The sequence below is a fragment of the Pan paniscus genome, chromosome 23, assembly GCF_029289425.2.
Source record: "Pan paniscus chromosome 23, NHGRI_mPanPan1-v2.0_pri, whole genome shotgun sequence".
NCBI classification, from domain to species: Eukaryota; Metazoa; Chordata; class Mammalia; order Primates; family Hominidae; genus Pan; species Pan paniscus.
In genome coordinates this window covers 30536802-30550160 of record NC_085927.1, presented here as the reverse complement: position 1 = coordinate 30550160, position 13359 = coordinate 30536802, and the positions used below count along the sequence as shown (strand labels likewise).

General features: G+C 45.0%; 1 protein-coding gene across 6 annotated transcripts in view; it reads left to right on the top strand.

Moving 5' to 3' along the window:
• The window catches only part of PI4KA (phosphatidylinositol 4-kinase alpha), a 151023-nt gene that overhangs the window by 15103 nt on the left and 122561 nt on the right, over positions 1-13359 (top strand). For all 6 annotated transcript variants that reach the window (XM_034948745.4, XM_034948743.4, XM_034948744.3 and 3 more), the window contains exons 2-3: positions 4908-5024; positions 8984-9077. In XM_034948745.4, the coding sequence (XP_034804636.2) occupies positions 4908-5024; positions 8984-9077 (211 nt within the window). The remainder of the gene's footprint in view (positions 1-4907; positions 5025-8983; positions 9078-13359) is intronic.

Genomic DNA, 13359 nt, shown 5'->3' with positions numbered 1-13359 from the left:
GCATCTGTGCAACCTCTCCTGACCTTAGACCTACACTGCTTCATATGTTTGGGAGTTGTCAGTGATCCTTAGGCCTGCAGTTCAGGTAAGCATATCAGTGCGGCACATGAACTTGGGTATATTCTGTATTTCTTTTCTTTTTCTTTTTTTGTTTGGAGATAGGGTCTTGCTTTGCCACCCAAGCTGGAGTGTAGTAGTGTGATCACAGCTCACTGCAGCCTTAACCTGCTGGGCTCAAGCGATCCTCTAGCAATCTTCCCTCCTCGGACCCCCGAGCATCTAGGACTACAGGGGCATGCCACCGTGCCTGGCTAATTATTAAATTTTTTGTAGAGACAGGGTCTTGCCATGTTGCCCAGCCTGGTCTTGAACTCCTGGGCTCAAGCAGCCCTCCTGCCTCAGCCTTCCAAATTGCTGGGATTACAAGCGTAAGCCCATGCCTGGCCGTATTTTTTTCTGATTCTAAAGTTATCAATATTTTTTATAGAAAATATGGGAAATACAGAAAATAATAAAGAAGGAACTAAATATTGTCTGTAATTTTTTTTTTTTTTTTTTTTGAGACGGAGTCTCGCTCTGTCGCCCAGGCTGGAGTGCAGTGGCGCAGTCTCAGCTCACTACAAGCTCTGCCTCCCGGGTTCACGCCATTCTCCTGCCTCAGCCTCCCAAGTAGCTGGGACTATAGGCGCATGCCGCCACACCTGGCTAATTTTTTGTATTTTTAGTAGAGACGGGGTTTCACTGTGGTCTCGATCTTCTGATCTTGTGATCCGCCCACCTCGGCCTCCCAAAGTGCTGGGATTACAGGCGTGAGCCACTGCGCTCGGCCTTTTTTTTTTTTTGAGACAGAGTCTTGCTCTGTGGCCCAGGCTGGAGAGTGCAGTGGCACAATCTCGGCTCACTGCTATCTCCGGCTCCTGGGTTCAAGCAATTCTTGTGCCTCAGCCTCCCGAGTAGCTGGGATTATAGGCCCAGGCCACCACACCCGGCTGATTTTTGTATTTTTAGTAGAGATGGAGTTTTGCCATGTTGGCCAGGATAGTCTCGAACTCCTGGCCTCATGTGATCCGCCCACCTCAACCTCCCAAAGTGCTGGGATTACAGGTGTGAGCCACGGTGCCCGGCCTATTGCCTGTAATCTGATTACTCAGTTTGGTACTTTTCTTGATAGGCAGTCCAGTAGGCTTTGAGTTTTGTTTAATTACCAGTGACCAATTACATTAGTTTCCTATTACTACTGTAAATAAATTGCCACAGACTTGTTGTTAGAATAACACGTTTATAATTTTACAGTTCTGTAGATTAGAAACCCAACCTGTGTTTCACTGGACTGAAATCAAGGTGATGGCAGGGCTGTGTATCTCTTTAGAGACTCTAGGGGAGAACTCATTTCCAAGCCTTTTTCATTTTTTTTAAATATGTATATATTGAGATGGAGTCTTGCTCTGTTGCCCAGGCTGGAGTGCAGTGGCGCAATCTCAGCTCACTGCAACCTCTGCCTCCCGGGTTCAAGCAATTCTCCTGCCTCAGCATCCCGAGTAGCTGGGACTACAGGCACCTGCCATGGGGCCTGCCACCATGCCCGGCTAATTTTTGTATTTTTAGTAGAGATGGGGTTTCACAATGTTGGCTAGGCTGGTCTTGAACTCCTAACCTCAGGTGATCCACCCACTTCAGCCTCCCAAAGTGCTGGAATTACAGGTATGAGCCACCGCACCCAGCCATCATTTCCGAGCCTTTTACAGCTCCTAGAGCTTCCCACATTCCTTGATTTCTGGCCCCTTCCTTCATTTTCAAAGGGAGCAATGGTTGGCCAAGCCCCCATCTCACATCACTCTGACTCCCTCTTCTGCCTCTCTCTTCTCCTTTTAATGACCTTTGTGATTGCCCTGGGCCTATCTAAATAATCCAGGATATCCCTCCATTTCAAGGTTCTTAATTTAATTAGATCTGGAAGGTCTCTTTTGCCATGTAAAGTAACATATTCACAGGTTCCAGGGGATTGAGGGTGTGGACATCTTTGAGGTGCCATTATTCTGCCTGACATGCCAGTGTAGTGCATAAATCATGGAATCATTACATGGATCTCTGAGTTGTTCTTTTTGGTATCTTCACTTCACATTTAAAGCTATGCCTGGCTTTTAAAGTAATTTCTGAATGGTCACAGATTATTTCTATTTAAATGTTTTTAGTTGAGTGGGGATAGGGGAGGAAGGTCTGAAGTCAGAGTACCCCAGAGCCCCTCTGGGCATTTGAAAGAGAGGAGGCCCTGGCAGTCCAGAGGAATTGAGGATGGTAAAAAATGCTGCCTTCAGTTCTTTCTACTGGGTGGGGTGACCGCTGCACTGGCAGTATGGCTAAACTGTGTTGATGATGCTGAATTCTGATCCTGGGATATTGTTAGACCCCAACCCAGAGCACCTGGCCTGAGAGAGGAAATCCATTCTTATGCTTTATGTAAAAAAGAAAGCCTTGGTGGCCGGGTGCGATGGCTCATGCCTGTAATCTCAGCGCTCTGGGAGGCCGAGGTGGGCGTATCACCTGAGATAAGTTCGAGACCAGACATCTTGGTTTTGGTGGGTTTTAGCTGGCTTCTTTACTGCAGCCTGTTTTATCAGCAAGGTCTTTATGACTTGTATCTTGTGTTGACTTCCTGTCTCACCCTGTGACTTAGAATGCCTGAACTGCCTGGGAATGTAGCCCAGTAGGTCTCAGCCTCATTTTACCCAGCCCCTTTTCAGGATGGAGTTGCTCTGGTTCACACGCCTCTGACGATAGCTGATTAATTTTGTTATTTTTTTGTAGGGACAGGGTCTTACTGTGTTGCCCAGGCTGGTCTCAAACTCCTGGGCTCAAGTGATCCTCCTGCCTCGGCCTTCCAAAGTGCTGGGATTACAGGCATGAGCCTTGCACCTGGCCTGGATACTTTCTAGTGTGGTAAAGAGGCAACTAAAGTAATCTCTCCCATATCCTGTACATCATCAAGTCCTCTTAACTCTTCCTTCAAAACATATCCTGAACTGGTCTGTTTCTGTCTCTACTCGTTGATTGCTACCATGCTAACATCTTCGCCTCAGCTGCTGCAGGAGTCTCCTCACCTGTCTCTGTTTTCACTCTTGTCCTCCAAAATCCATTTTCTGTGTATCAGCCAGAGGGATTCTTCTAGACTTCAGTTCTAAACTTGATGCCCTAAGGCCTCTATGTGTTTGTTATTAGGATACAATTCAGGCTTCTGACCTGGCCTGTGGGGCCCTCTGGGGACCTTCTCTGTCTGGACCTGAACTCCTGGGCCTCCTTGCTTCTTCTTTTCCACTGTGCTGCTGCAGCAGCAGCCTTTCCTGATTTGTCCTGGCTGCCTTCTTGATCAGATCCCAATTTAAGGAACCATCTTAGAGAGGCCCTCCCTGATCACATTATCAAAAGTTGTCTTTCAGGCACTATTGTTGGAGAAATAATGATGTTATGCCAATTTTGATGAGTTTTCAAGTCTTCGTACTGTCTTCTAGCACATTAGTTTCATCTGCCAGGTTTGTAGTGGAATGTATCTTCTGTGTTTTAGTGCAGGGTATTGATAAAGTATTGCATAGGACAGAGCAAAGTACATAGGCTTTGATAGGGCCAGTTCTTCCCTGTGCTTCAGTGATTGACTCATTAATCAGCATTCTTTGAATCTCATTGCCTGCTTTTGCCTTCCACTAGCCACTATTATAGTATATCCAATAACAACAGATAATGTTTATTGAGCATTTACTATATGCTGTGCTCAGTCCCAACTGCTTCACATATTTGATTTTTTTTTTGAGACGGAGTCTTGCTCTGTCGCCCAGGCTGGAGAGTGCAGTGGTGCCATCTCGGCTCTCTGCAACCTCCGCCTTCCGGGTTCAAGCAATTCTCCCGCCTCAGCCTCCTGAGTAGCTGGGATTACAGCCGCTCGCCACCATGCCTGGCTACATTTTGTATTTCTAGTAGAGACGGGGTTTCACCGTATTGGCCAAGCTGGTCTCAAACTTCTGACCTCGTGATCCGCCTGCCTCGGCCTACCAAAGTGCTGGGATTACAGGCGTGAGCCACCAGTCCTGGCCATGCATTTGATTTTTTAAAAGAGTCAGTGAGGCATTGTTAATGCAGGTTGATTTGGGTAACCTGTTCATGGTCAAGGGGTGGGGACACCCACTTAGACTGTCCTAACACCAAAATGCAAACTTTAGCCATTGTGTCTTACCCCCTCTGAGTATACACAGTTTTAACCTTCAGCTCATATTACTCAGAGTTTATGTGTTTTGAGGGGCACGCGTACAATTGTTTCAGCAGCTGGAGATGTCCTGTGATCTTTTAACTGAAAAAAAACTATGACTTATTGGTTACATGGACTCTTTGGGGTTTATGGTAGTGGTTTCTTTTGTTTGTTTGTTTGTTTGTTTTTGAGACAGAGTCTTGTTGTGTCACCCAGGCTGGAGTGCAGTGGCACAATCTTGGCTCACTACAACCTCTGTCTCCTGGGTTCAAGTGATTCTTCTGCCTCAGCCTCCCAAGTAGCTGGGATGATAGGTGTGCATCACCACACCTGGCTAATTTTTGTATTTTTAGTAGAGACGGGGTTTCACCATGTTGGCCAGGCTGGTCTTGAACTCCTGACCTCAGGTGATCCACCTGTCTTGGCCTCCCAAAGGGTTGGGATTGCAGGTGTGAGCCACTGCACCTGGCCTATTTTTTATTTTTATTTATTTAAGAGATAGAGTCTCACTATGTTGGCCAGGCTAGTCTCAAACTCCCAACTCAAGTTATCCTCCCACCTCAGCCTCCTGAATAGCTGGTACTGCAGGCATATGACACTGCACTCAGCTTGCTTTATTTTGAATGTGGTTTTCTATTTTGTAGAGCTGTTTTTTGGGGGTCTCATTTTCTAGGTCCAAAAGCTTCTTTGCATGTGTCCAGTGGATTTCCATGGGATCTTCCAGTTAGATGAAAGACGGAGAGATGCAGTGATTGCATTGGGCATTTTTCTGATTGAATCTGATCTTCAGGTAAGTCTTCATGAAATTAAAAGTTTCTTCATTGTAAAAGGGGGTGTAGTGAGCGTTTAAGTTTGTATCTGCTTATATTTACCTAAAGCATTAGTAGAAGAATACATTTGAACCTAATCAAAGTGGGTAGTGGAGAGGGTAGGACAAGGTGGGAATGAAACTTCCTAATGTAAACTTTCTTAGAAAATTTGAGTTTTTTAGAATTGTGTGCATATATTATGTTGTAAAAAAAGTGTATTTTTGTTTGTTTGTTATTATGTGCCACAGAGTAAGTTAAAATGCTTTGAGAAGTAATTGTGTGCCTTCCAGGGTAGGTTTGGTTTTCAAGCTCAGGTAAAATGCTTATCAGTCAGACTCAGGGGTATTGTATTTCTCCTTCCAAAAGGACAAAATCATTTTAGGTAATTTTGATATAATATCATCTTTTTCAAAATTGCGATTATGTATATAAACTTTTAGAGTATGTATCAGTGTATCTTGTTTTTTTTTTTTTTTTGAGGTGGAGTCTTGCTTTGTCGCCCAGGCTGGAGTGCAGTGGTGCAATCTCGGCTCACTGCAACCTCCGCCTCCAGGGTTCAAGTGATTCTCCTGCCTCAGCCTCCTGAGTAGCTGGGATTACAGGCACCAGCCACCACTCCTGGCTAATTTTTTTGTATTTTTAGTAGAGACGGGGTTTCTCCATGTTGGGCAGGCTGGTCTCAAACTCCTGACCTCAGGTAATCCGCCTGCCTCTGCCTCCCAAAGTGTTAGGATTACAGGCGTGAGCCACGTGTGAGCCATCATGCCTGGCCTCAGTGTACCTTTTAATAGGGACTTAAAATCTAGCCCTGTAGCTCCAACAAAAAAATAGTGTGACTGTTGTGTATGTGTATTTTTATATTTACCAAAGCTATTTGAAACAAATGATTGATCATTGGATATTGAATCTCTTATTTATTTATTTATTTTTATCATTACTAGATACTATTTCTAAATTCCAAGTTAATTATGCTGTGTTAGGTAAATAAAGATGTTAGATATTTGAATATTTATCTAGAACAGGTTGCTTCCATCTCCTGGAAATTTTGCTCTAATAAGCATTAATATTTTAACAGTATTTGTACATTGGAAACAAATAAGAATTTTAATTATAGAGCAGTATTTTAATAATTAAATAGGTTACCTGATCAAGGTTACATAAAAAACCAAAATTAGATACATAAGCTGCATTTTGGCCTTTCTTCTGCTGTCTATTTATTTATTTATTCTTAGAGTGTCACTCTATCGCCTAGGCTGGAGTGCAGTGGCACAGTCATTATTTAATGCAGCCTTGAACTCCTGGGCTCAAGGGATTCTCCCATCTCAGCCTCCTGAGCAGCTGGGATTATAGGCATTGGCATGATTTTTTAATTTTCTGTAGAAATGAGGGTCTTGCTATGTTGCCCAGGTTGATCTCCAACCCTGGTCTCAAGTGATCCTCGTGCCTAGGCTTCCCAAAGTGCTGGGATTACAGGCATGTGCCACCATACCCAGCTTGCCTGTTTATTTATAAATGTGAAAAGAAAGAAAACCATTTTTTTTTTCTGTTTACCATATCCTACATAAATATAAAATGAATTATAAAGGGCAAAAAATAATTTTAAAAAAATTTATAAGAAACTATTGTTGTTCAAATGTGGATTACTTGATAATATCTTTGGCAAACACGTTTCTTGATAGATTTACCTGTAAGTCCTGAAAGTGTTGTACTTGTATTAGACTTCTTAAGATGACAACAAATAGATGAGCACAAGTGTCATTCAGGTTCTGGGTAAGGACTAGCAGGGTCCCAGGTGGCATGTGATGTTGTCCCTTGGACCATAGAGTTTGCCTGTATGTCCAGGGCAGCCCACCGGCCTTGCATATACTAGGAGAGAAGCCTAGCATGCTTTGCCAGCCCCCTGAGAAAGCCCTAGGGACCACCTTGGTTTACCTGGTGCTTATATTCCTTGCTTCCCTCCAGGATGGGCTGTGCATTGACCTCCTTCAGGTCCCAGCAGTGGGCTGCCATGGTAGCAGCTGTGACCAGAGGAGCTGAGGTGGTTTTACTCACCCTGTGCTGCTAATGTCATCACAGTTTATATAGGAAAGAGCCACCTGGAGCCACTTCCTCTGCAGGAGGCCATGTGGTTCAGGCCTTATGGAGTTTTGTTCCTGTCAGTACACTAGGATCCTCGACAGATGTCTTAGCCAGTTCCTTTTTATGGTTTAGAGAAAAAACTTCTGTTTTTGATAAAGTTCTTTGTTTTTAGTTATCTATTATGGTATAACAAACTCCCCCCAGACTTAGTGCTTAATACATCATTTTGTTTGATTCGTGAATCTGCAATTTAGACAGGGCTCAACTGACTCCATTTAGCATCGGTTGAGGTGGCTCAAAAGCTGGGGGCAGGAATCACCTGAAGTCTCATTCATGGGTCTTATCACAGCATAGCGTCTAGGTTCCAGGGCAAACGTCCTGAAAAAGAGCCAGGTGGAAGCTGCATGCCTTCTGCCATGTTTTTTTGTTGTTTTTTGTTTTGTTTTGTTTTGTTTTGTTTTTTTGAAATGGAGTCTCTCTCTGTCGCCCAGGCTGGAGTGCAGTGGTGCCATCTAGGCTCACTGCAAGCTCCGCCTCCTGGGTTTACTTATGCCATTATCATGCCTCAGCCTCCCAAGTAGCTGGGACTACAGGTGCCCACCACCATGCCTGGCTAATTTTTTGTATTTTTAGTAGAGAAGGGGTTTCACCATATTGGCCAGGATGGTCTTGATCTCCTGACCTCGTGATCCGCCTGCCTCGGCCTCCTAAAGTGCTGGGATTACAGGTGTGAGCCACCGCACCTGGCCACCTTCTGCCATGCTTTTATGTTTTAATTTTTTTCGAGACAGGATTTCACTCTCTTGTGCAGGCTGGAGTGCAGTGGCACAATCTTGACTTACTGCAGTCTTCACCTCCCATGCTCAAGCAGTCCTCCCACCCCAGCCTCCCAAGTAGCTGGGACTACAGGCACGTCCCACTACACCCAGCTAATACTTGCATTTTTAGTAGAGACAGGGTTTTGCCATGTTGGCCAGCTGGGTCTTGAATTCCTGAGCTCAAGTGATTCACCTGCCTGGGTCTCCCAAAGTGCTGGGATTACGGGTGTGAGCCACTATGAGCCACTATGCCTGGCTGCAGCCATGTTTTTAAAACTACCATGTGGTTTGTCAGCATTTCAAAACATCAAATAGTACTCCTCTTCTCTAGAGCACACTTCTTCTCTGGAGCATATCTAATCCTTAACTGGAACATCTGTAAATAGGGAAATAGCTCCAAAAGCCAATGATGGAAGATTATGAAGCTATATATTGGTGTTGATTGTCTAGTTCAGAAATTAGAGGAAAGTAAAATTTTTCACTGGGCTAAAGTTGGCTATAAAGTCTGATGCTCAACTTGAGAAGAACAAGAGGAAACATGAAGTAGAAAATTAAAAAAAAAAAACAACAAGGAAAATGGACAAGGGACATGAACAGAAAAAAGCATCACCCAGTTGAGATGCCCGCATTGTGAGCTTCTCTCCATCCCCAGGATCTTATTCTGGGGCTCATGGATGGGTTTTGGGGCTCTAAACCATTCTTACTGAAGACAGCTTTGAGTGCGTACACACGTGTACCTCCTGGAGAGGCCCAGCCCCCAGAAGAGGCCTGAGCAGGCTGGACCCTCAGCTCCAGAAGGCAGGTGCGAACCCTTCCTTAGGCTCCTGTGGTACAGGTTGATGGGACAGCCTCTGGACTCTGCAGTGTGAAAACAGGAATGGAGTGATGCCATGTGAATTTACATGCACTTTACGTTATCCCTGGAGAATCTCTGAGATGATTAGGATGTGGATATGCTTTGCTTTGGGCTTAATCTGGGCTAAAAAGCTGCCAATCACTTATTTTATTAAATCTAATTTATTATTCTTCTTATTATTTTTTAGCACAAAGATTGTGTGGTTCCTTACCTTCTTCGACTTCTCAAAGGTCTTCCAAAAGTGTATTGGGTAGAAGAAAGCACAGCTCGGAAAGGCAGAGGTAATTGTATATAATGTTTTCCCTGAATATAAGAGAAAATACACATGTTCAGTGTCTGTAGGATCAAGTGTTTATTCATACTGACACATCAGATGCATCTTGTCTCCCTCCTGGCTGTGAAACAACTGCCTGCAGCATTGTGGGCTGAGCTTACATCCATGTGTTGGCCACAGCTCATGGATGAGTTGGGGAGAAGGTAGGCCTGGGTAGGCCAGCTTTCCATTGCATTCTTCTGAGAGTGAGCAAGAACATTGAGACCTTCAAGAACCTTTTCTCATGTCTCATTGGCCAGAATTGGGTCATCTGCCCATCCCCAAATCAGTCACTGTTACCCTTAGAATTTATAGGCTCACTCCTGGAGTGAGGTCAGTTTTCCAGATTATATTGCTGCTGCTCAAAAAGGGTGAGATGGAGGTTGGAGACCCAACAGCAATGTTCACTGTAAATAGTTTCATCACTTTGTTTCTAAGTTCCAGTTAAACTTTGCACCTTTAGAAACAGAATAAATTGGTGGTATGGTGGCTCACTTCTGTAATTCTAGCACTCTGGGAGGCCGAGGTGGGCAGATCGTTTGAGCTCAGGAGTTTAAGACTAGTCTGGGTCGGCCGGGCCTGGTGGCTCACACCTGTAATCCCAGCACTTTGGGAGGCCGAGGCGGGTGGATCACGAGGTCAGGAGTTCAAGACCAGCCTGGCCAATATGGTGAAACTATCTCTCTACTAAAAGTACAAAAATTAGCCGGGCATGGTGGTGTGTGCCTGTAGTCCCAGCTACTCGGGAGGCTGAGGCAGAAGAATTGCTTGAACCCAGGAGGCAGAGGTTGCAGTGAGCCGAGATATGCTACTGCACTCCAGCCTGGGCGACAGCACGAGACTCCGTCTCAAAAAAAAAAAAAAACAAAAACAAACCAAAACTAGTCTGGGCAACATGTCCCAGTCTGCTAAAGATGGGTTTTGCTGTTCTCATTAACATTCTGGGCCCCGCAACACCACCGCCACAGGCATGAACGCATGCACAGAGGTCACCAGCTCCAACTCTGTGCTACCGCTGCCATTGGTACAAATGTGCACACAGACCCCAGCGGCCGTGCACCACTGCTACTGCCAGTGCCCACACAGAGGCAGGCAGCCCCAGGCCTCCTAGCACCCCGCCTCAGCCAATGAGCATGCACCCCATTGCACTGCTGTTGCTGCTGTCACAAGCAAATAGGCTGCCACTATCCGACAGAGTGCTTTGGCTGGCACTACCCTTCAGAGTGTTGTGGCTGTGGCCCAAGAACACCTCAACCCCTCCAGTGCTGCATGTTCTCAACCTCAGAGAGCCAGAGAACAAAGCTGAGTGCCCAATACCAGCCCCCCAGTGTTGGAGGACACAGCCCAGGAGTGCTGAGCTGAGCCTTAGTCCCCCAAAAATCTGCCAGAAATGAAGCCAGTTGACTGAACCCAATCAAACCCCCGAAGACATCAAAGAAGATAAAAGCACCACCCCCAAAAAAATCCATCCAAAGGACAGCAGCTTCAAAGATTGAAAGAACATTAGCCAATGAAGATAAGAAAGGGCCAGCACAGGAACTCTGGCATCTCCAAAAGCCAGTGTCTTCTTGCTGCTAAGTTGACTGCACTAGTTCCCCAGCAGTGGTTCTTAACCAAGCCAAAATGACAGAAATAGAATTCAGAATATGGATAGGAACGAAGATCATCAACATTCAGGAGAAAGTTGAAACCCAATCCAAAGACTGTAAAGGATACAATAAAACGATATAGGAGATGTAAGATGAAATGGCCATTTTAAGAAAAAACCGGCCGGGCACAGTGGCTCACACCTGTAATCTCTGCACTTTGGGAGGCCGAGGTGGGTAGATCATTTGAGGTCAGGAGTTCGAGACCAGCTTGGCCAACATGGTGAAACCCCATCTCTACTAAAAATACAAAAAATTAGCCAGGTGTGGTGGCAGGTTCCTATAATCCCAGCTACTTGGGTGGCTGAGGCAGGAGAATCGCTTGAACCTGGGAGGTAGAGGTTGCAGTGAGCTGAGATCATGCCACTGCACTTCAGCCTGGGTAACAGAGTGAGACTCTGTCTCAAAAAGAAAACAATCAAACTGAGCTGATGGAGCTGAAAAACTCACTTCAAGAATTTTGGCTGGGCGCAGTGGCTCATACCTGTAATCCCAACACTTTGGGAGGCCAAGGCAGGTGGATCACAAGGTCAGGAGTTCAAGACCAGCCTTGCCAAGGTGATGAAACCCCATCTTTACCAAAAATACAAAAATCGGCTGGGTGTGGTGGCGCACGCCTGTAAATCCCAGCTACTTGGGAGGCTGAGACAGGAGAATCGCTTGAACCCGGGAGGCAGAGGCAGCAGTGAGCCGAGATCGCGCCACTGCACTCCAGCCTGGGCAACAGAGCAAGACTCCATCTCAAAAAAAAAAAAGAATTTCAAAATAAACAACAGAATTGACCAAACTGAGGAAAGAATCCCAGAGCTCAAAGACCAGCTCTCCAAAATAACTCAGACAAAAGTAAAGAAAATAAAGAATGAACACCTCTGAGAAATATGGGATTATGTAGAGACCAAATATACAACTCATTGGTGTCCCTGAAAGATAGGGAGAGAGAAAATAAGCAACTTGGAAAACATATTTCAGGATATTATCCATGAGTATTTTCCCAATCTCACTAGAGAGGCCAAAATTCAAATTCAGGAAATGCAGAGAACCCCTATGAAATACTACACAAGAAGACCATCCCCAAGGCACATAGTCATCAGATTCTCCAAGGTCTAAATGAAAGAAAAAAAATGTTAAAGGCAGCTAGAGAGAAGGGACAGGTCACCTTCAAAGGGAGTCCCACCAGGCTAACAGCAGACCTTTTAGCAGAAACTCTACAAGCCAGAAGAGAATGGAGGCCTACATTCAGCCTTTTTGTTTTGTTTTGTTTTTGTTTTTGTTGTTGTTTTTGTTTGTGTTTTGAGAAAGAGTCTCACTCCATCACTCAGGCTGGAGTGCAGTGGTGCGATCTTGGGTCACTACAACCTCCGCCTCCCAGGTTCAAGCAATTCTCATGCCTCAGCCTCCTGAGTAACTGGGGACTACAGGCATACACCACCATGCCCAGCTAATTTTTGTATTTTTAGTAGAGACAGGGTTTTGCCATGTTGACTAGGCTGGTCTTGAACTCCTGGCCTCAAGTGACCCCCACTCCTCAGCCTCACAAAGTGCTGGGATTGCAGGCATGAGCCTCTGGGCCTGGCTCATATTCAGCATTGTTAAAGAAAAGAATTTCCAACGAAGAATTTCATATCCGGTCAAACTAAGCTTTATGAGTGAAGGAGAAATAAGATCTTTTTGAGACAAGCACATGCTAAGGGATTTCTTTACCACCACCTGCCTTACAGGGTCTTGAAGGGAATGCTAAACATGGAAGGGAAAGATTATTACCAACCACTACAGAAACACACCTAAGGGCTGGGCACAGTAGCTCACACCTGTAATCCCAGCACTTTGGGAGTCTAAGGCGGATGGAACACCTGAGGTCAGGAGTTTGAGACCAGGCTGGCCAACATGGTGAAACCCCGTTTCCACTAAAAAGACAAAAAATTAGCTGAGCATGGTGGCAGATGCCTGTAGTCCCAGCTACTCAGGAGGCTGAAGCAGGAGAATCACTTGAACCCGGGAGGTGGAGGTTACAGTGAGCCACAGTCGCATCACTGCACTCCAGCCTGGGCAAGAGGAATGAAACTCTGTCTCAAAAAAAGAACAAACAACAACAATAACAAAACACACCTAAGTACCTAGACTAGTGACACTATAAAGCAGCCACACAAACAAGCCTACATAATAACCAGCTAACAATATGGTGACAGGAACAGAGCCACACATATCAATATTATGAATGTAAATGGACTAAATGTCCCATTTAAAAGACACATTGTGGCAAATTGGATAAAGAAGCAAGACCTAATGGTATGCTGTCTTTAAGAGACCAATCCCACATACAGTGACACCCATACATTCAAAGTAAAAAGATGAAAAAAATCTGCCAAGCAGATGGAAAATGGAAAAAAGAGCAGGGATTGCTATTCTGATTTCAGACAAAATAGACTTCCAACCAACGAAGATCACAGAAGACAAAGAAAGGCATTACATAATGGTAAAAGGCTTGATTCAGCAAGATTTGACTATATGTATCCAACACGGGAGCAAATTTATGCATATCGAACACGGAAGCAACCACATTCATAAAGCAAGTTCTTAGAGACCTATGAAGAGGCTTAGGTAACC